Genomic DNA, 22,645 nt, shown 5'->3' with positions numbered 1-22,645 from the left:
TTCTCAACAGGGTTGGAGGAAAGGGCATGTTCTCTACAGAAGCCAAGCCTGTCAGTATTTCTGAGTAGGACCTTTTCTAAACCATATATGATAGTCCCCAAATGGACATTCTTTTCTCCTCCTTTTCTTTCCTCTTCCCTGAACTCTTGAACCATTGCTATGTCAAACAACTTTAGGAGACTATTATGTTGGGTGGGATGGAAGACAGTTGAAAGCTTTCTTTATGAGTAGTAGTTCCCAGCTCACTGTTCATCACATTACTTGGGGATCTTCATTTAAGCAGTTTCCCTTGGTCAAATGACTATACACAAGTTCTTAAACTATAGTTGGCATGCACAAGGAGTGCACATTCCTAGGGCTCCATTCTACAGCTTCTGATCTCATCACCTGGGATGGTATTCATTATTCTGCACATGAAACAAGCTTTCCAAACTTATGATGCTGGTGGTGCTCTAATCATTCTTTTTTTTATTTTTGAGATAGAGTTTTTGCTCTTGTTGCCCAGGCTGGAGTGCAGTGGTGTGATCTTGGCTCACTGCAATTTCCACCTCCCAGTTCAAGCGATTCTCCTGCCTCAGCCTCCCGAGTAGCTGGGATTACAGGCGCCCACCACCATGCCCGGCTAATATTTGTATTTTTAGTAGATACAGGGTTTCGCCATGTTGGCCAGGCTGGTCTTAAACTCCTGACCTCAGGTGATCCACCTGCCTCGGCCTCCCAAAGTGCTGGGATTACAGGTGTGAGCCACCGTGCCCAGCCATCTAATCATTCTTTGAGAATCACTGACTTAGAGCATAACCCTCTTTCCTTGTGGGCTGGTGGTTTGATAAAAATGAGAGGGGTGGGGAAGCTTCTGGTGTTTGAGCATGAAGAATCCAATTGATTTTCTGTAAATTTTCAAGGGTTGCATTCAGCTTTACTACGTCTCCTTGCTACTAACTACCCACATTTATGTATTGTGGATGACTGGATTTGTGAAGAAGAAATCACAGGGACTGATGCCTTGCTACGGCGAATGCTCCTGACTAATAATGCTAAAAATCATTCTCCCAAACAACTCCAAGAAGGTATAGTAAATTATTGATACTCCTTTAACCCCTTTTGTAGTACAAGGAGATGCTAGGCTAATTGAAATCTTATACAGAATTTTCCTGTGGATATAACAATGTTTTGGTGAATATATTTTAATTATATAAAATACTCTTTGCATTTAAGGAATTTTACGCTCCCTTCCCCTTCCTCTTCCCCCCTTCCCCCCTTTCCCCTTTTACCCCTTTTCCGGTTTCCCCTTTTACTCCTTTACTCCTTTCCCCCTTTTTTCTGTTTTCCCTTTCCCCCTTCCCTTTCCTTTCCTTTTGTGTTTGTGTGTGTCTTTCTCTCTGTCTGTCACCCAGGCTGGAGTGCAGTGGCGTGATCTCAGCTCACTGCAGCCTCCACCTCCTGGGCTCAAGCAATCCTCCTACCTGAGTCCCACAAGTAGCTGGGACTACAGGTATGAGCCACCAGGCCTGGCTGATTTTTTAAGTTTTTGTAGAGATGGGGTTTCACCATGTTGCCCAGACTGGTCTCGAATTTGTAAGTTTGAGTGATCCTCCTGCCTCAGCCTCCCGGAGTGCTAGGATTAAGGCGTGAGCCACTGTGCCCGGCCAGGAATTTTAACCATTTCTTTCTGATGTGCTTGTATCTTTTCTCTCATAGGTCCTATATTATATCACTAAAAAGGTGGTGTGGTTTTAGAAAAGTTCTAAACTGGTTAGAAATAAGTGCAGTGGAATAGGACTATATACTTGCTGTTAATGGAGAATGTTCTTCTAGATCAGCACTGTCCAATAGAAATATAATATGAGCTATAACACCTACATATAATAGGTGTAAATATAATGTGAGCTATAACACCTATAAACTTTCCAGTAAAAAGAAACAGGCAACAGTAATTTAAATAATCATTTTATTTGACCAAATATGGCCAATATTTTTTCTTTTTGTTTTTTTGAGACAGAGCCTTGTTCTGTTGCCTACTCTGGACTGCAGTGGTGCAACCTTGGCTCATTGCCTCCCAGGCTCTAGCAATCCTCCTGCCTTAGCTTCCCCAGTACCTGAGACTACAGGTACATGCCACCACACACAGCTAATTTTTGTATTTTTTGTAGAGAAGGGGTTGCCATGTTGCTCAGGCTGGTCTCAAACTCCTGGGCTCAAGCAGTCTGCTTGCCTTGGCCTCCCAAAGTGCTGGAATTACAAGCATGAACCACCGTGCCCGGCCTGCCAATATTATTTCACCATGTAATCAATATTAAAATTTTAATGAGATATTTTACCCCCCACTACACTCCTGCACTTAGTCTTTGCAATTTATTGTGTATTTTACACTTATAACACACCTCAATTTGGACTAGTTATTTCAGATGCTCAATAGCCAGATGGGGTTAGTGATTATTGGACAGCATAGTTCTAGATATTTTTTAGTAACAGCAATCTTCTGGATGCTTACATCCTATAAGGGGACCACCTGGAGGAAAGTTTCAAGAAGTTTGAACCTTTCAATGAATGTTAGCTATCAAAAGCAATACTTCAGTATATTTTCCTTTTTCAGTCCTGTTTTTAAAATCAGTCTGGGCTGGGTGCAGTGGCTCATGCCTGTTATCTCAGCACTTTGGAAGGCCGAAGCAGGAGGATCACTTGAGGCCAGGAATTCAAAACCATCCTGGGCTCTTCATTGGTAAAGGCAAGAGGGGGATTAAAAAAAAAAAAAAAAAGACCAGCCTGGGCAACATAGCAAGACTCCCATCTCTAAAATGAAAAAATAAAAAATAAGATCAGTCTGATTTTTTTTTTTTTTTTTGAGACAGGGTCTGTTGCCCACGCTCAAGGTTGGAGTGCAGTGGCAGGAACGCAGCTCACTGCAAACTCCATCTCCTGGGCATAAGGAATCTTCCTGTGTCAGCCTCTTGAGTACCTGGTATCACAGGTGCACCATCACATACAGCTAATTATTTTACTTCTTATAGAGATGCGGTCTCGCCATGTTGCCCAGACTGGTCTTGAACTTCTGTACTCAAGCAATCCTCCTGCCTCGGCCTCCCAAAGTGCTGAGATTACAGGTGTGAGCCACCACGCCTATCCCATTAATGTGATCTTTAAAAAAACATATTTTTGTTCTTTATGAAAGAACAACTACACTTCCATGAATTTTTCTTAGGGCCCTTATTTTTTAATTTTTTTGAGACGGAGTCTTGCTCTGTCACCCAGGCTGGAGTGTGCTGGTGCAATCTCAGCTCCCCACAATCTCTGCCTCCTGGGTTCAAGTGATTCTCCTGTCTCAGCTTCCCGAGTAGCTGGGATTACAGGTGCCTGCCACCACGCCTGGGATTACAGGCTCATTTTTGTATTTTTAGTAGAGATGGGGTTTCACCATGTTGGCCAGGCTGATCTCAAACTCCTGACCTCAAGTGATCCACCCACCTTGGCCTCCCAAAGTGCTGGGATTACAGGTGTGAGCCACTGCATCCAGCTGACCCTTATTTTAATAAGTTTAGTGGAAATTGTATCTAGGTTTCTGTAGGAAACAATAGCAAGTAACTATAGTTACTTTTTAGCCACATTGTTTTCTTGATTTGTTTGGCCTGTAGTCTGAGAGAACAATATTACTTCCTGCTTAATAAACTGTACAGAATTCAGATTATGATTACTAAATTTTCTTTTTAGCATTTTCAGCTGTCCCAGTAAATCACACACAAGTGATGCAGATTATAGAACACTTGACTCTACTCTCTGCCAGTGAACTTATACCATATGCAGAAGTGTTAACATCCAATATGAGCCAGCTGTTGAATTCAGGGGTTCCACGGAGAATTCTGCAAACAGTCAATAAACTATGGATGGTTCTTAATACTGTGATGCCTAGAAGGTAAATTCAGTGTATTGTTATATGTAATAGATAATTGTAGAGCAGTTATAATATACAGTAACCTAAATTTAATTGTTTGAAAAATTTTTCACAAGACCCTCATAGCAGTATTTGTTGACCGTATGACAATATATCTCCTTTCTTAAGACTACTAAATGGTTGTTATATCTTTAAGTAAAAGCAAACTTTATTGAAATAGAAACCTTACAGTATTTCTAACTTTAGGAAGTTCTTGAAAATTGGGTTATCATGTATAGTTATTTGTGGCTAATTATGATTTAGATCACTGCTGTATCTTGGATCTTTGCAGTTGTTCCAAGTTTTGCTGCATGTTAAAATCACCTGGAGAGTTTTTACCACTACTGATCCCCAAGTTGGAACCCATGCCAATTAAATCAGACTGTTTGTGGGTGGGAGTCAGGCATCAGTACTTTTTAAAAGATTCCCCAGGTGATTTCAGTGTGCAGCAAAGTTTGTCTTTAGTCATTGGGTCTCTGCTGGTTCATAGATTGGATCCTTAACACCTGGACATGTCTAGAAAACAGAATACTGGGCTTGAGTTAACTGAGATTTTGATTCAGTAGGTCTGGGTGAGATCTGGTCCTATTTATACTTTGGAAAGTTAATTTTTACTTATGTGAGTAAATGCACATAACTTAAGAAGTTAAATAGTATATAAGATCTGCCTCACACCTTTCTATTTTAGACTTTGGCTCCCCAGAGACAACTATTTTCAGCTCTTTTATCTTTTTATTCTGGTATTTATATCCTCCCCATATATCTTTTATAATGACTGTGATTTCCTGATTTTCCAATTTAGAAATTATCTGTTGATTTTCTACTCTACAAGGTGAAGGTTAGTTAGCTCTCTTATTTGCTTCCTCTCCTGTGAGTCCCACTTCTTCTAATACACATTTCCCCTTTTCCTGTTTCTCCCAACACGGGTATATTAAATTTTTTTGTTAAAGCAGTATTTCAAATGCATATTACTATGACTACAGAAGTGATTTTATAATTGAGCTATGTGATAATCTTTTGATTACAATTTCGTTCTTATGCAAGTGCCCTCCCCCTTACTCAACACATACCTTGGGTTAGTTAATACTTACCTTTTTTCCATTTGCTCAGGTTTTTAAATTGGTATCAATAACCAATAACTAATTCATCCCCAAGCTTCATTATTGAGGGGAAATTTATTTCACACTTAATCATAACACATCAGATAATGTATCATTAGCATTTTTTTGGCTGGGTTCATTGGCTCACGCCTGTCATCTTAGCACTTTGGGAGGCCGAGGCGGACGGATCACTTGAGCTCAGGAGTTCAAGACCAGCCTGGGCAACATGGTGAAACCCCGTCTCTACAAAAAATACAAAAATTAGCAGACAGTAGTGGTGCATGCCTGTATTCCCAGCTACCTGGGGGGCTGAGGCAGGACAATCGCTTGAGCCCAGGAGATCGAGGCTTCAGTGAGCTGAGATCGCGTCAGTGAGACCCTGTCTCAAAAAAAAAAAAAAAAAAAAAAACCAGAAGAAACACTATATATTTTTTTTCTTGGAGACATTCCTTTCAGAGCTTTTTGTCTTCATGTTGCCATCTGGGACATATACAGTTGCCATCCTAGAGTTGCTATTGTCACTCTTCTTTGTTGGATTTCATATTTTTCTCTTTCTTGGTTTATATCCTCATTTTAGTGAATGGAACACACACTCATCTTGCTTACTGAGAAAGGGAGTGTGGTAAACTTAACTTTTTTGAGATGCTGAATTATTCTCATATGTGATTGATATTTAGCCTAAGTGTAGAATTCTAGTTCATTTTTTAAAAATTTATTTTTTATTCTTATTTTTTAGAGACAGGGTCTTGCTTTGACACCCAGGCTGGACTGCAGTGGCACAATCACAGTTCACTGCAACCTCAAACTTATGGGCTTAAATGATCCTTCTGCCTCAGCCTCCCAAATAACTGGACTACAGGTGCACACCCCCGTGCCTGCCTATTTTATTTAGTTTTTGTAGAGATGGGGTCTCGCTATGTTGCCCAGGCTAGTCTTGAACTCCTGGACTCAAGCGATCCTCCTGCCTCAACCTCCCAAAGTACTGGGATTACAGGTGTGAACCACTGTGTCTGGCCCTGTTCTTAATTCTAAGAGCTGTTTTTTATCTGCATATTCTTAAATGCCTCTTGTTCTTGTTTCATGTATAAAATATTTTATTCTTTTAGGATATTAGCAATTCAAAATTTTTTTTACTCCTTATTCCTACATTTTCTGTTTTTTTTGGAGTTCCTTTTTTTCTGTTTGTATATTTTAATCTTTTTCAAAGTAAAAGCTTTCTTTAAGTGTCTGATGATCCTTGTTTATACAGTCATTTAAGAGGGGGAAGTCCTCTGGTGGATTCCTGGGCTTCACTGTAAGATCAAGCACCTTCTGTATTGGCATAACCCTTAGTAATCATGATGTGCAGTCATTTTAGTAATCACTTTTATAATCTATTAATGTCTAATCTCAAAGTGGCATCTCACTTGGAGACTTTATGATGATAAATCCAGAATGATGACTTATATTTATGGAGCTAGATACAGAATGTTTTGGCAAGTTTATTTCATTTGCAGGTATTATATCATTTCTATTTTACAGATGAGTAAATAGTTTAGAGAGCCTCAGTGACTTACACAGAGTCGTATAGCAAGTATGGTATAACTAAGGTTTTAACTCAGGTTTTAATTTTATATGCCATGATTATTCCATTACAACTGTGAACGTTTTTGAGACTACTTTGTGTTTACTATTTTATCCCTTTTTTTTAAGAGATGTTATAATAGGTTAGATGTCTGTAGCTTAAATTTTTCAAAGTTCATTCATACCTATTTTCTAATTATTTACTGAATATAACTTTCTAAGATAGAAAGGACTGGATGGCTACAGATTTTAATTATATAAAAACTGTTTTGAACATGTGATTATTTTCTTATCAGGCTATGGGTGATGACGGTTAATGCACTTCAACCTTCAATGAAGTTTGTACGACAACAAAAGTATACTCAGAATGACCTGATGATAGATCCTCTCATTGTCCTAAGGTGTGATCAGAGGGTTCACAGGTACATGTCATTTGAGTTTCATTTTTATTATAGAGCTGTACTTTGGAGAGTCAAAAGAAATTGATGAAATTCAGTTTAAACTTATATTTTAATTGTGCTTGCAGATAAGTAGGCAGTGTGACCTGTACAGTTTTTTGTCTTACTTTTTAGTTGTGTTTATTTGTGAAATGTATATACATTTTAATATTTAATATGTGATTAATAAAACCTAGCTTTAGAGAAACGTCATTCTTGGTTTTGGTGCCATCAATAGTGGTTTTTATCTCTCTCACAATTTAGACCAGTAAAGAATAACACTGTTTCTGCTCTCACGTTAAAAAGGTTTTTAAAAAACTGGTTACTTGTGAACCATTACCTGCATTAAAACTGTGACCTTTTTGGCATGCCAAATAGTGATGTTAGCTTCATCAATTCCACATTTGGCTCTAAATCCTTACCAATTGCTAAACTTAAGCATTGCTTTGAAGTGGCTTCTTCTCAAAAGGTAGAATTTAGTTAACTCCTATCATTAATCTTTGAATCACAGTTGTTATGATAAGTACTATCAAAAGTATATAAGTTAAGGGGCTTGCCTTTAAAGTGATTATCATCTGCATGGGACGTAAGACAGATACGTGATAAGTTACATAATATGGTCATGTGGATGAATGGCGTAGTAAATGAATGTTCTTAAAAGTTCAGGAAAGATGCAGAGGAGATGGGGCATGGGTAAAGTTTTATAGAATGGAGTTAGGGCTGGTTCGAGTGCAGTGGTATTTACAACTGATTTATTATAACCAGGTACAGATTTCTTTGTTCCCTCTCCACTCCCACTGCTTTATTTAAACTTAAAAAAAGAAGAGTGGACATAGGGTTTAGGTGAATATTTGTTCATCTAATAGTATAAAGATGGGGGTTAGGAAGTCAAGGAAGGTACTTTGAGAAAAAGAATAGTACAAGCAGAAGTTTAGAAGCAAGAATGAGAAAGGCGTGAAGAGGGTTATTTTTGAGAAGAGCACATTTTATAGTTGGAAAGTTAAATTGGGGTCAGGCTATTGAGGGCATTGAATATTAGGCTAATGTGGTTTGGGTTATAGCTTAGGAAAAGATGCTTTGTGCTAGATGGATTAGAGGGAAGAGAAACTAGTAAGGAAGACTAAATAGGATACACTTGATATTTAAACTTGTCTGTCATCAACCAAGGGATGACATTCTCCAAGTGACAAAATCTGCAAAATTAGCTAAATATGGTTTAGTAAGGTTAAGGTCTCATTGGAAATAGGAATCAGAAGAACAAACTGTATGTGTAAATGATGTTAAGTATCTAATAAAAGGAAAACTACAATAAATAACACTTCTAGAAAACAGCTGTTTCTCAAAAAAATGATTTATCATTGTTAAAAATCCACTGAAGTAGGTGAGCTTGCACATGAATCACTTCAGGTGATTCAGTTTTTAAGGAAGTTATTAAATTCTGCTATCAAATTGTATCTAATGTTTTTGTAGCTTGGATTTTTCACTTAACAACTTGTGAGCCTTTTTTCATGTTAATATTTTTTCAAATTTATCTTTATTTTTTGAGTTGGGGGTCTTTCTATGTTGTCCAGGCTGGTCTTGAGCTCCTGCGCTTAAGCAATCTTCTTGCCTCAGCCTCCTGAGTAGCTGGGATTACAGTTGTGTGCCACCGTGCCTAGTTTAGATTCTTTTTTTTTTTTTTTGAGATGGAGTCTCGCTCTGTCGCCCAGGCTGGAGTGCAGTGGCCGGATCTCAGCTCACTGCAAGCTCTGTCTCCCGAGTTTAGGCCATTCTCCTGCCTCAGCCTCCCGAGTAGCTGGGACTACAGGTGCCCACCACCTCGCCTGGCTAGTTTTTTGTATTTTTTTAGTAGAAACGGGGTTTCACCGGGTTAGCCAGGATGGTCTCGATCTCCTGACCTCGTGATCCGCCCATCTCGGCCTCCCAAAGTGCTGGGATTACAGGCTTGAGCCACCGCATCCGGCCTAGATTCTTATATTAATTGGCTATGTGGTATTCCATTTTATAGATTCGCTATGCTTAACCCAATCCCCTAGGAGATTTTATTTCTAATTTTTGCTATTATCAATAGTGCTGTGGTGATTATGTGCATTTCCCCATGCTGAGTATTCCAGTAGAACATGGAGAAATGGAATTATTGGGGCAAAAGTATTGTGCTCATTTTCAAGACTTTTATTTCATATTTTCATTCTACTATGTGGAAAGGCTGAACTGGGCTGGGTGCGGTGGCTCACGCCTATAATCCCAGCACTTTGGGAGGCCGAGACGGGCGGATCACGAGGTCAGGAGATCGAGACCATCCTGGCTAACATGGTGAAACCCCGTCTCTACTAAAAAATACAAAAAAACTAGCCAGGCGAGGTGGCGGGCGCCTGTAGTCCCAGCTACTTGGGAGGCTGAGGCAGGAGAATGGCGTGAACCCGGGAGGCAGAGCTTGCAGTGAGCCGAGATCCGGCCACTGCACTCCAGCCTGGGCGACAGAGTGAGACTCTGTCTCAAAAAAAAAAAAAAGAAAAAGAAAGGCTGAACTGGTTTACATTCCATATCAGTGTTTGATATTATATACTTTCCTGTACTATTTTATATAATGTTTGCCAATTTGATAGGTGAAAATAGATTCCCATTTTAATTTATATTCTTGTTGGATTGGACATTTAACAGTATTTATTGGCCATTTTATTTTTTCTTTATATTTTAGCCTATATTCCTTGTTGACTTAAAGAGCTGTTTATCTATAAAGGATATCAACTCTTTGCACATATATTACAGTTTTTCTTCATGCATTATTGTTTTGCCCGCACCCGGTCATCTTTTCTTTAGAGTTTACATTATACATATTTGACTTTAGCTGATAAGATGAAACAAATAATACTATTTATATAATTTTGAAATATAGAGAATAAGAAATATATATTAAACTTCTGAGAACGAGTATTTCAGTGGGAAAAGTTACTATGTGCTACTCAGGTTTTTCTCAGCATTTAAATTAAACTGATCATGTTCTGGCTAATTTATAAATTTATATCCTTTCTGATATATTTTTCTTTTTTGCTTTCCTTGTTTAGATGCCCACCACTGATGGATATTACCCTACACATGTTGAATGGATATCTTCTTGCATCTAAAGCCTACCTTAGTGCTCATCTGAAGGAAACAGAGCAAGATAGGCCTTCCCAGAATAATACAATTGGCTTAGTTGGACAAACTGATGCTCCGGAAGTTACCAGAGAAGAATTGAAAAATGCATTATTGGCTGCTCAGGTAAATTTTGCTAAAGTAATATTTAATCAAAAAGAGCAAGGGGTTCTCTACTAGTGTAATCAGTTGAATAGATGGCACGTTATGCCCTCCGTGTACATTGGTGACATATTGTGCATTTCTTTTATTATAGAATCTATTACAATGATGTTACCTTTGCTTCTGAATATCAGATATATTTCTGAAATAAGGAATAATCTTCATGATATGAATGAAATAACCATTTAAATAAGATTTATATTTTAGTAAAATTTTAGTGTTTACCTATTCTGAGTTTAGAGTTATATGTTTATTCATTCAGCAAATTTTTTTTTTTTTTTTTTGAGACAGAGTTTTGCCCTGTCACCCAGGCTGAAGTACAGTGGTGTGATCTTGGCTCAGTGCAACATCTGCCTCAGTTCTCCTGCCTCAGCCTCCTGAGTAGCTGGGACTACAGGCACATGCCACCATGCCTGGCTAATTTTTGTATTTTTAGAGACAGGGTTTTGCTGTGTTGGCCAGGCTGGTCTGGAACTCCTGACTTCAGGTGATCCACCCGCCTCAGCTTCCTAAAGTGTGGGATTACAGGCATAAGCCATGGCACCCGGCCTCATTCAACAAATATTTATTGGAATACCTACTATGTGTCAAGTATTGTTCCAGGAGCTGGGGATATAGTGGTGAAGAAGACAAAATCCTTGATTATTTGTTTCTTAAGATCAAATGTCAAATTATGGAGGCAGACAGCAGAAAAACAAGTGCATGTATAATAAAACGTCAGGCAGTGATAAACACCATGACAATATAAGCAGTTCAACTTTATATTTAGAAAAGTTTTTTGGCTGGGCATGGTTGCTTACACTTGGAATCCCAGCACTTTGGGTGGCTGAGGTGGGCAGATCACCTGAGGTCAGGAGTTTGAGACCAGCCTGGCCAACATGGTAAAACCCCATCTCTACTAAAAATACAAAAAGTAGCCAGGCGTGGTGGCACACACCTGTAGTCCCAGCTACTTGGGAGGCTGAGGCAGGAGAATGGCTTGAACCCGGGAGGTGGAGGTTGCAGTGAGCTGAGATCGCGCCTCTGCACTCCAGCCTGGGTGACAGAGCGAGACTCTGTCTCAACAACAACAACAAAAATAAATGAAATAAATAAATAAAATAAATCTGTTCCTAGGAATTTCAGATAAGGAATTAAAGATCATAAAAGCTAACATCTGTATAATGCTTACCATATGGTAGGTGCTAGCCTAAATTCTTTAAATATATTAGCTCATTTAATTTTTATAACCTACCTATGAGGTACAGAGTATTATCTCCATTTTTACAGAGTACGAAAATGTGACCCAGAGAAGTTAAGTGACTTGCTCATGGTTACACATTTAGTAAATGGCAGAACCAGTATTTGCTCCTAGGCACTCTGGCTCCTGACTCAACAACAACAACAAAAAACAAAACAATAACAATAACCAAAAACCCCTTTCCTCAACCACCATGATTATAAAGTAGTCTAACCTCACTTTATAGTAATTAAGTTCTTAATCACTTAGCTCAAGTAATTGTTTTCTGTATCTTAGGCAGTAGCTGTCTATCAGAGGTGGATGTCATGTATTCATTTTTATTTTTTACTTCTTTCTGCTAGATGAGAGTGATTTTAGCTCTCCTTTATATATAGGGGCCTCAAGTATATTGCCATTACCCCTCAAACTGCTGCTCTATACAATGATGCTCAAGCCTGTAGACTGAGCAATGATTTGTGCAGGTGGAATGGATGGTAAGGTAGACTCTTTCCTTGTGAAACCAGAGCCTTAAACAGGTTGAAAAAAAGGGAAATCAGGATAGCATCCTGGGAAAAGTGGAAGATTAAGAGGAAGGAAGGGACATTCTGGTAGAAGCCATTTTTGCCTAGGGCCTGTTTTGGATGTAACTGAATTCATAATACTCTTCTAGTAGATATTCTTAAACTGGAGTCCATGGATCTGTCTTAGAGATATGTGACATCATTATGTAATGATGTTTGTTTATGTATGTTCATTTTTATGGGGAGAGGGTGCATTGTTTTCTTTAGATTCCTAAGGGGTTCATAATCCTAAAAGGTGAGAACCACTGCTCTACAGATTGCTCACTTCTGCTCTTAGAAGTACCTCTTTGTGTATGTGTGTTTAAGAAATTAGTTATTTATCATTTATGTTCATGTGAAAATAAAATCCTGATTTGTTTTTTAAACCAGCTTCTCAGAAACTTCTTACTTTTACTATGTTTTCTTTGCTTATAGGATAGCGCAGCTGTCCAGATTCTCTTAGAGATTTGCCTACCTACTGAAGAGGAGAAAGCAAATGGTGTCAATCCAGATAGCTTGTTAAGAAATGTTCAAAGTGTTAATACCACCAACACTCCAAATAAGGGAATGGAGGAAGGAGAAGACAATTTGCTCTGTAACCTTCGAGAAGTTCAGTGCCTTATCTGTTGTCTCTTGCACCAAATGTACATTGCAGATCCCAACATTGCTAAGCTTGTTCACTTTCAGGTCTGTTTCCAAAGAATGATGCTTTGTGTTTGAACTTTATTTTTCTTGGGGGCTTTGAATACTATATTAACAGGACTCATTTAGAAACTAGAGAAAACACAAATGAACCATGGGCCTTTGCAATATGGATAAAAATCCAGATTTTTAGTTTTTTTTTTTTAACCTAATGAAATGTTTGGTAGTTTAATTTGTATTCTAGTGCATCAGAAAAGTGAAATGCCAGGTTACATATAGGGCACTATAGCCTTCTGAGCAACTTTTACAGAAAGGAAATGAAATCTTTCATTTGTATTTTTATCTGTACTTTTATAGTTATTTTATTTCTGACTTTTTTTCCCTTTCTTGTTGAGATAGGGTTATCCATGTGAACTTTTGCCTCTGACGGTCGCAGGTATTCCATCTATGCACATCTGTCTAGATTTCATACCTGAGCTTATTGCACAGCCAGAACTTGAAAAACAGGTAATGAGCATTTTGGAGCTTTAGGACAATTGATCTCTCTCTCCAGTCTTACTAGTTATACAAAACATTTTATAATGTTTAATACCTAAAGATATTCTTGAGAAACATGTAATATCTGGATTTTGTATTGCAGATATTTGCTATCCAGTTGCTTTCTCACTTGTGTATTCAATATGCATTACCAAAGTCACTTAGTGTGGCTCGTTTAGCTGTCAATGTCATGGGAACTTTGTTAACAGGTAGGTAGTCAACATCAACAAACATCTGACATAAATTATTATAGAGCCTATATTTTCTGCATTTAGTGATTCAATATATTTTTTGTGTCACACTGAGATAGTATGATACAATATGTGTTAATACTAGTTTAGTTTATGCCATCTTTTGAATTCTTCTTTTGAAAACTTCTGTTTACAAATGTGATTTATAGTGTAGTAGGAATGAATAGGTAGGCAAATTGTATTTTTCATTGTGTGAATGAGTATATATAGATTTGTAAATATAAGCTTTCTGTATTTTATAAATGGAAAACAAATATACTTTTGGAATGTAATTATATCAGTAGATACCAAATGTTTGCTTATTACAAATTCTCAGAGTTTCAGAAAAATATCATCATATGTATAAATGAAAGATAAATATATTAGATGTCTTCATAAGTTCTAAAACATATTCTGACATTTTAACTACCTTCTGGTTTGTAGAATAAAATGGTCTGAAAATAAGCTACTTTAAAATACATGAACTATAAATCAACCCTTAATATTATGGCTTAGTTAATTTAGTATTCTTTCTCATTATATTATTTACATAATACCCTATTGTTTTTCTTTTCATTGTATTTATGTCCTGTTATAATTATTTGTAGTGATTAAGAGTTTACACTGCCTGAATTCAATCTCAGCTCCACCACTAACTGGCTTGTGATCTTTAACAAGTTTCTTAACCTCTCTAATGCTTTTTTAAGAGTTTTCTCATATATAAAATGAGTGTCATAATAGTACTTTGGTCATTCATAAGATTGTAGGAATTCAATGAAATAATGCATATAATGTACTTATCACAAATCTTGGGCATAATAATTTGTATCTTGGATAAAGACTGAGACTACTAGATTGTGAGCTTTCTGAAGACAGGGGTTGGCTGTGTTTAGAGAACTTCATGTCTCCAGTACAGACCATAGTACCCCTTAGTATGTTGTATAAGCCATGTTGAATTTATGTTTGTAAACTAAAATATTGTTTCATTTATTTCCAACAGTTTTAACACAGGCTAAGCGGTATGCTTTTTTTATGCCAACTCTGCCAAGTTTAGTCTCTTTTTGTCGAGCATTTCCTCCTTTGTATGAGGATATTATGTCTTTGCTGATCCAAATAGGGCAAGTTTGTGCCTCTGATGTTGCCACTCAGACAAGAGACATTGATCCAATTATTACACGTAAGTGGTAACTTATTTTCAAGGGTTATCTTAATATCTCAAACAAAAAGACCAAATACCTTTCCAAATTTCTTGGCCTTAATGTTTTTTTCTCTTATGTTGTAGGTCTTCAACAAATAAAGGAGAAACCAAGTGGATGGTCTCAACTCTGTAAAGATTCATCTTACAAAAATGGATCCAGGGACACTGGAAGCATGGATCCTGATGTACAGCTCTGTCACTGTATTGAAAGAACAGTAATTGAAATAATAAATATGAGTGTTAGTGGAATTTAAAACAAAATTTAAAACAAACAAAAAAAATGAAGCTGTTTGCTGCATATACCCAACGTGAATCTGCGTATTATAACAACTCTAAACTGAATGGGAACAGTAAAGTAATGTTGTGGAATCACTAAAACAATTCAATTCAACACGAATATAATTTAGAACTCTATGAGAATTATGCTTGCTTGTTTCTGATTGGCACGTCTTTGAATCTACTTTGCTGGTATGTTTATATTGTAGCAGCTGAGCTTTTTTTTTTCCACTGGGAACACATGTAAGAAACTCATTACTGGAAAGGGAATTTGGCCTTGTATTTAGCTTTTGAAGTGAAGACTGCCATGCCTTTAATTTCTTATAAAAATGAGTCTGTGGGTAGTCTTGGTGTTTATTTTAACTGTGAGCTTGTAACAAAATGTGACAAAGATGCAAAGATGGGAGAGGAAAAAAGGGTAAAGGGAAAGGAGAATTAAGGAAATATTAGGAGTTAAAAACCCAAGTAGAAATCTCAAAGATATGCAATACAGGTAATAGTAATGCAAGTTGGAATTCTAGTTCTCAAGAAAGAGTATTGAGAAGGTTTTTAAAAAGGCAAGTAGCTTTTGTAAATTATTTCTGTGGAATTACAGATGAGGATTTAAAGATTTCACATATTTGCTTCAATTTTTATTAATATATGAAGCCATATGTTTAAAGAGATACTTGAATAATTTGGAATTTTAAGATACTGGTGTAAAAGTGTTTACAGAAACATCTTTGTTCAAAGAAGAACCTGAGAGGAGATCTCATTTAGTTTTATGTTTTAAATTTATTTTTATAATGCTTTATTAACTTACCTAATGCTCAGAGGGGGGAAATATATATCAAATTCAATGAAGGTAGAGCAATAAAACCGATTGGATTAAAGAGCTCTTGGTTTGTCATCAGGATTATAATTCATATCTTACTCTGAGAAGATCTTTGAGTAAGAAAATGTAGTGTTTGAATCTCAGGAAAAGTTAAAATGTAGAAAATACTGTCTTGCTGAAGGATTTTGCATTCCTCTGTCAGTAACTTCCATTGATTAGGCAGACATATTTAGGTAAACCCTAATCATTAAAAAAAAAAAAAGCAAGTATCAATGTAGAAAGTACTTCCCTTTTCTCTCTCTGAGATATACCTCAATCACACACTTCCCCACCCCCACTTGAAACAGACCTCTTCACTTGTGTTTTTTTTTTTTTTTCCTCTGAGGTGTGGAGTCTTACCCTGTTGCCCAGGCTGGAGTGCAGTGGGGTGATCTTGGCTCACTGCAGCCTCTGCCACCTGGGTTCAAGGGATTCTCGCACCTCAACCTCCTGAGTAGCTGGGACTGCAGGCATGCGCCACCTGTATTTTTGTATTTTTAGTAGAGACGGGGGTTTGCCATGTTGCCCAGGCTGGTCTTGAACTCCTGGCCGCAGGAGGCTGGGATTACAGGTGTGAGCCACTGCACCCAGCCAGACCTCTTCACTTGTAAAAGAAATTAGGCTAATAAGAAGGTGTAGTTTTTGAGAAATGAAATTTAACTTCAGCCTTTTCACTAGTAAATAGTCACATCTCATTTTCTTCCTTTGTAAAATGGGGTTACTACTGGCCCTACCTCACATTCTATGAGAATGAGTTTGTAGCTGTTTCAAATCATGAAGTGCATAATATCACATATGATAGACTATTTATAACTTTTTATTAGATGCTTAATGTTCAATTAAGTAATTTTGATGTGAAAAATAAAAGCATATGCTTAAAAATAGCATAAGAATTTTCATATTTTTAAACAAGGCAGTTTTGTAGTCCCTTAAGATTAAATACAACTGCTCCTTTTTTTTTTTTTTTTTAAACTGAGGCCTTGTGATATTTAGTGTGAATAGATATGCCCTAGGAGTTCAGAAAAAGTTAAAGTGTGTTTTCTAACTAAATGCAGTGCACATTCCTGGATCAATTTTCAAAGACTGGTCATAACCTGCTGTGTTAAAATAATCACATATGCTGTTAATCATCAGATTTGTTGATGATGTAAATAAAATGTGTAAATATATTAGTAAATGTTAAAATTCATGTATTTTAAGTTAAGGTTATAAAGTTTGTCACAATGTGTTTTTTTATTCAAGTGAAAACAGATGTGTGCAGCTATTTTGAATATTGGTTTATAAACATTCATATTCTTTATCAAACGAACCTGTAGTTTTTGTGTTTCATTCCACTAGAGTTAACCTGAAGGGAACAGTTCAAGGGACTGTATTCTAGGTCTGTTTGGCTCCAGTGCCTACGTGTATCCCTTTCCGTTATGCCACATACATTAAACGGCAATGCAAGGTGAGAGCCAATTGAAACCCTTATAATTTAGGAGAGGAAAATGAGAGTAGTTATACCAGAGCAGTTACTCAAAAGAGTTGATATTTTCTTTTTTTTTTTTTTTTGAGGCGGAGTCTCGCTGGCCCAGGCTGGGGTGCAGTGGCGCGATCTCCATCTCAGCTCACTGCAAGCTCCGCCTCCCGGGTTCACGCCATTCTCCTGCCTCAGCCTCCCGAGTACCTGGGAGTACAGGCACCCGCCACCACCCTCAGTTAACTTTTTGTATTTTTGGTAGAGACGGGGTTTCACCGTGTTAGCCAGGATGGTCTTGGTCTCCAGACCTCGTGATCCGCCCGTCTCGGCCTCCCAAAGTGCTGGGATTACAGGCGTGAGTCACTGCGCCCGGCCAAGAGTTGATGTTTTAAAAATTATAAAAGAGAAATAACAATTTGAAGGTATTTTTAACGATTTATTTTTAAACATTATCCTTCCTTTCACTGTCTTAACAGTAAATTACTCCATCTTTGCTCATCCATATATATTTTCACATTACTGAATCCCTAACACCCAGTTTGGGGTTTGCTTTGCCTTTTTTCACTTAACCTTATATGGGATTTTTTTCTTGCAAGTTTAATTTTTATAATTTTATTGGCTTCATAATGTACTGAATTCATCTATCATAACCACCTCCATATTACTAGACGGGGAAGTTCATAATTTTTTTCAGTATTACCAATAGGTATTATTGTCAATTGAAGTATCACATTTTCTTTCGTTTAGATTACGTCTTTAGGATAAATATCTGGAGCTCAGATTACTAGGTCAAAGGGTAGAGTTTATTTTTACGACTACAAGTTTTGTCATTTTTGGTAAGATATATCACAATTGACAGTGAGGCAAACAAATCAATTAGCCCCCTCCTGCTGTTTCTTCCCAGCAAACTCCTTCCGCAAACTAGTTACTTGAATTTGAGAAACAGTATCAGGTTTTGCCTTTTGGGGACATTATTATTTGAGCCAAGTTTAGGTTATACAGATTTTAAAAAAAAAACATGATTTGGCAAGATCGTGATGAACCTCCTTTTCTTTGAGTAAATTCAAGTACTATTGGCAAATAATAAACTGGTCTTGGAGGGATGGAAGGCGGAAAAACCTTAATGGAGGTAGAAGTGATCTGATGCTGGAGACCCTGAGAGCTTGTCTCTGGCTTATTTTAGTATCCGGGAAAGCCTTGAATATTATGATAGATTGTAGCCCGATGTCACAGAGCCTTCTTACTTAAGTTTGGCTCAGCAGCCTGGCAATTCCCGCCTCAGTCTTCGCTATCCTGGCTACTGCAAAGCTGGGTAATTTAAACTGAGTGGCACTGATGAGTGTTAAAAGAACTTAGCAAAGCTTAAATATGTTTCCTTTCTTCTGGTCTACGGACCTGGAGAATGAGACTTCCAGTTTCTAAGAAATTTGCTGCATAGGCTCTATCGCCAGTTTCAAAAGTCAAACCGAGAAGACGCGCTCTCTCCTTCAAACAAACACTAGGGATTTGCTGGAGTAGCCCTAGCCTTCCTTTGCCGCCGCGTACCTGGAGCCTGTGTTTTTTTGGTTTTTTTTTTCGGAGACTTTCATTGGATGCTGAAGTTCTCGCCCCCTCACCTCGCGCCGGGATTGGTTGATTCCTGGCCTTGGCGGGTGATTGGTCGAGCTCGCTGGGCTATTGGGCGCTGGGAGTCGAGGGGGCGGGAGGCGGGAATTCGTCTCGGGCTGTGTGGTTGAGGGGTCTGGTGAGTGCTGGGGTCGAGGAAAGGTACGGCGGCCGCAATCTTGCACTCCAGGCCGGGGAAGTAGCAGCCCCGCCAGGAAGAGGGAGTAGGAAGGGCGCGTGCCCTTCCTTCTCTTCCAGGGCTCGGCTTTATTTGCTCTCAGAAATCAGTTTCCTTTTCTTCAGTGAATCAGAGCTCAGAGCGTTGCTTCGGTTTCCCTCCAGACAGGCAAGTCGGAGGGAAGTCAACGGGAAGGGCTTGAGTACTTCTGTACCGCCTGCGGGCCCATCGGTGGTGACTGGATCATCAGGGCCTCGGGGATCTCTACTGGCTGGGGGCGGAGGGAGATACAGGGCAGAAAACCTGAGGAGGGAGCCAGCCTATCCTTACCTCCTTTGAGCGCAGGCCTGTTCTTAGCCCGGGGCGTTGCGTTGCTTCTTGGCGGGAGGCAGAGGAGTGTGTTTATCCTTTATGCAGTATTTGGGGGAGGCTACCCCATTTTGACACTATTGTTGCCACAGCCGGGGTACAGGGCGGGCTGATTTCTAGATTTTATCTGAGTAACTAGGCCAGCGTTGAGTTGTTGAGTCATATTAAGAGGTTAGATTCCACCACACGTCCTTCTCAGAGCTTTACAGATAGGATCGCAAAATGTTAGAGCTGGAAAATACCCTAGAATAATGAATGGTTCTTCACTTCTTTTGGAACACACAAGCGGTGGTGAATGTTATTATTGGCTTCATCATCTATTGAATTGCTATTTTAACTATCTCTTCGTCCCCAGATTGAATTTACAATTTTTTCCCACGACTGCAGATAATTCCTTATTTAATAACAATGCATGTAATTTCCCCCGCTATTTTGATTTCCTTGAGATATATTTAGGGGAAGAGAAATCTATGGGCTTTTTCTTCAGAAAAATGCAATCATGTACAGAAACTTATGCCTGCAATTTCAAGAGGTCATTGTCTCTGAATTACATCCGTGGATCCTAGGTTAAGAGAAGTGGTTTAGAAGAGGTGAGGATTAAAGTGATCACCTCATCTGTGTCAGATCCTGGGTTAGGTATATTCTGCCCTGGCTAATTTTCATAAAAACCCTGTCAGGTAAGTAGTATTACTTCAATTCCATATATGGAGAAAAAAGCTCTGAGAAGTGATTCACACAGTGGAATTCAAACTTAGGACTGCCTTACTCCAAAGCCCATCCTCTTTCTATAATACTCTACTGACCTTTAAATAAAATTTTTGAGTGCCTACTATGTGCCAAGGCATTCTCTTTCTTACAACAGCCTTTAAGTTAAATTAGGGGTTATCACAGGTAAGGATCTTAGACTAGAGAAGTAAAAAGATATGTCAAAGATGACATACCTGAGTCCCTGTCAAAACCTGGTATAGAACCTATGCTTCCTGACTTCTGGTCCACAGCTTTTTTCTTCTAACTGGAGGACTGCAGAAAGGGGTAACACAAAGGGGAAGAACAGGAGAAAGAGTGGTGCTGTGGAGTTGTAGAGAGAGAGACCTCAGGAACTTGTTTCTGTAGGTTGATTACATCTGATCTAACTGTTTCAAGAGCTCATGTTTAATCTGGTATGTACTGTATCATATTTGCACATTATTTCACTTAATCATTACCACAATCCTATGGGGTACATGCAGTCACTGTGGCTTAGAGAAGGTAACTAACTTTCCCAAAGTCACACAACTAATACCTGGCAGAGCGAGGGATACAAATCCAGATTTGTTAGACTCTAAGACATGCTCTTGACCACTGTGATTTATAAGACTAGGAAATTCTTTTGTTTCCATGTGTTTTGTTTCTACTTTTATTAATTCCAGTTTTTATTTCCAGATTTCTCTCTCAGTTTTGGTTCTCTGGTTTTCTTTGAAAGGCGTGTCTCAACATTTGCCATTTTCATTTCTATTGCAGTTGGGAATCTGAAATAAACAGGAAAGCACTATGTCTTCGATGTGGTCTGAATATACAATCGGTGGGGTGAAGATTTACTTTCCTTATAAAGCTTACCCATCACAGCTTGCTATGATGAATTCTGTAAGTATTTTTCAGCAGTTAAGTTTTTATTAAGATATAGATACTTAGGACCCATAAAGTACATTGAGTATGTGACTGCATTCATATTCTCAGTAAATGAAGAATATTTTTCTTTTTTTTTTTTTTTTTTGAGACGGAGTTTCGCTGTTTTTGCCCAGGCTGGAGTGCAATGGTGCGATCTCCGCTCACCGCAACCTCCGCTTCCCGGGTTCAAGCAATTCTCCTGCCTCAGCCTCCTGAGTAGCTGGGATTACAGGCATGTGCCACCATGCCTGGCTAATTTTGTATTTTTAGTAGAGACGGGGTTTCTCCATGTTGGTCAGGCTGGTCTTGAACTCCCGACCTCAGGTGATCTACCCGCCTCGGCCTCCCAAAGTGCTGGGATTACAGGCGTGAGCCACCACGCCCCGCCAATGGAGAATATTTTCTGGGTTCCATTGGAAGAACATGTAACCTCTAGGAAACCACTGATTGCTGCTAAACTGTATATATCCATGATTAAGGCAAAGAAGAACATGCTGAAAAATGTTCTCAGCTCATTTGGAATTTCTATACTTTTAGTGAAAAACTGCTTTCTACAGAGTATTTACTATCTTTTACACAGAATACTATTTTTCTCACCATTGTTTTGTTTGGATCATGTAGAAAATTAATATAATTGAGTAAACCAGCTTTCCAGTTGTGTTAAATCTATTTTGCCATATGTACTTCATATCTGGTAGCAAGATTATTAGTATCCTGAATTTGTTCTTTTCCTTTCCTAGCCATGTTTTTATACTTTTATTACATATATATGTATCCATAAATAATATAGAATATTATTTTACATATTTTAAACTTTGTGCATTGATGTGATACTGTACCTTATCTTTCTGCAGAACTTGAGTTTTTTAACTTAGCATTAATTTTAATATATAGCCCTGTTGATTCTTAATCAATTTTAATTGCTGTATAAATTCCATTGGATGAATATACCAGAATTTATCTGTCCATTTTCTTATTGGTGGACATTTAGGTTGTTTACGTTCTTTTGCAATTATAAGCAATGCTGCTGTGAACTTTCTTTTTTCTTTTTTTTTTTTTTTTTGAGACAGGGTCTCACTCTCGCCCAGATTGGAGTGCAGTAGTGCCATCTTAGCTCACTGCAACCCCTGCCTCCCAGGCTCAAGCTATTCTCCTGCCTCAGCCTCCCGAGTAGCTGGGATTACAGGGATGCGCCACCACGCCCAGCTAATTTTTTTTTTTTTTTTTTTTTTTTTTTGAGACGGAGTCTTGCTCTGTCGCCCAAGCTGGAGTGCAGTGGTGCGATCCTGGCTCACTGCAAGCTCCGCCTCCCGGGTTCACGCCATTCTCCTGCCCCAGCCTCCCGAGTAGCTGGGACTACAGGCGCCCGCCACCTCGCCCGGCTCATTTTTTGTATTTTTAGTAGAGACAGAGTTTCACCGTGGTCTCGATCTCCTGACCTTGTGATTCGCCCGCCTCGGCCTCCCAAAGTGCTGGGATTACAGGCGTGAGCCACCGCGCCCGGCCTAATTTTTGTATTTTTAGTAGAGACAGGTTTTCACCATGTTGGC

At 38.5% G+C, this 22,645-nt stretch overlaps 2 protein-coding genes across 4 annotated transcripts in view; both read left to right on the top strand.

Moving 5' to 3' along the window:
* LOC105476917 (integrator complex subunit 2) overlaps positions 1-16,067 on the top strand; it is a 63,147-nt gene extending 47,080 nt beyond the window's left edge. For both annotated transcript variants that reach the window (XM_071082830.1, XM_071082829.1), the window contains exons 17-25: positions 903-1,067; positions 3,706-3,907; positions 6,885-7,010; positions 10,091-10,286; positions 12,537-12,788; positions 13,143-13,250; positions 13,384-13,489; positions 14,511-14,687; positions 14,793-16,067. In XM_071082830.1, coding sequence (XP_070938931.1) covers positions 903-1,067; positions 3,706-3,907; positions 6,885-7,010; positions 10,091-10,286; positions 12,537-12,788; positions 13,143-13,250; positions 13,384-13,489; positions 14,511-14,687; positions 14,793-14,962 — 1,502 coding nt within the window. In that variant the 3' untranslated portion in view covers positions 14,963-16,067. The remainder of the gene's footprint in view (positions 1-902; positions 1,068-3,705; positions 3,908-6,884; positions 7,011-10,090; positions 10,287-12,536; positions 12,789-13,142; positions 13,251-13,383; positions 13,490-14,510; positions 14,688-14,792) is intronic.
* Positions 16,068-19,010: 2,943 nt separating this feature from the next.
* The window catches only part of LOC105476851 (BRCA1 interacting DNA helicase 1), a 176,769-nt gene continuing 173,134 nt past the window's right edge, over positions 19,011-22,645 (top strand). The window contains exons 1-2 of one of the 2 annotated variants that reach the window (XM_011733115.3): positions 19,011-19,247; positions 20,949-21,071. In XM_011733115.3, coding sequence (XP_011731417.2) covers positions 20,979-21,071 — 93 coding nt within the window. In that variant the 5' untranslated portion in view covers positions 19,011-19,247; positions 20,949-20,978. The remainder of the gene's footprint in view (positions 19,248-20,948; positions 21,072-22,645) is intronic. The other variant, XM_011733116.3, reaches the window with a different exon arrangement.

The sequence above is a fragment of the Macaca nemestrina genome, chromosome 17 (genome assembly GCF_043159975.1).
Source record: "Macaca nemestrina isolate mMacNem1 chromosome 17, mMacNem.hap1, whole genome shotgun sequence".
In the NCBI taxonomy this organism is placed as follows: domain Eukaryota; kingdom Metazoa; phylum Chordata; class Mammalia; order Primates; family Cercopithecidae; genus Macaca; species Macaca nemestrina.
Note: the sequence above shows the minus strand (reverse complement) of the source record. Positions and strands in the feature narration are given on the sequence as shown.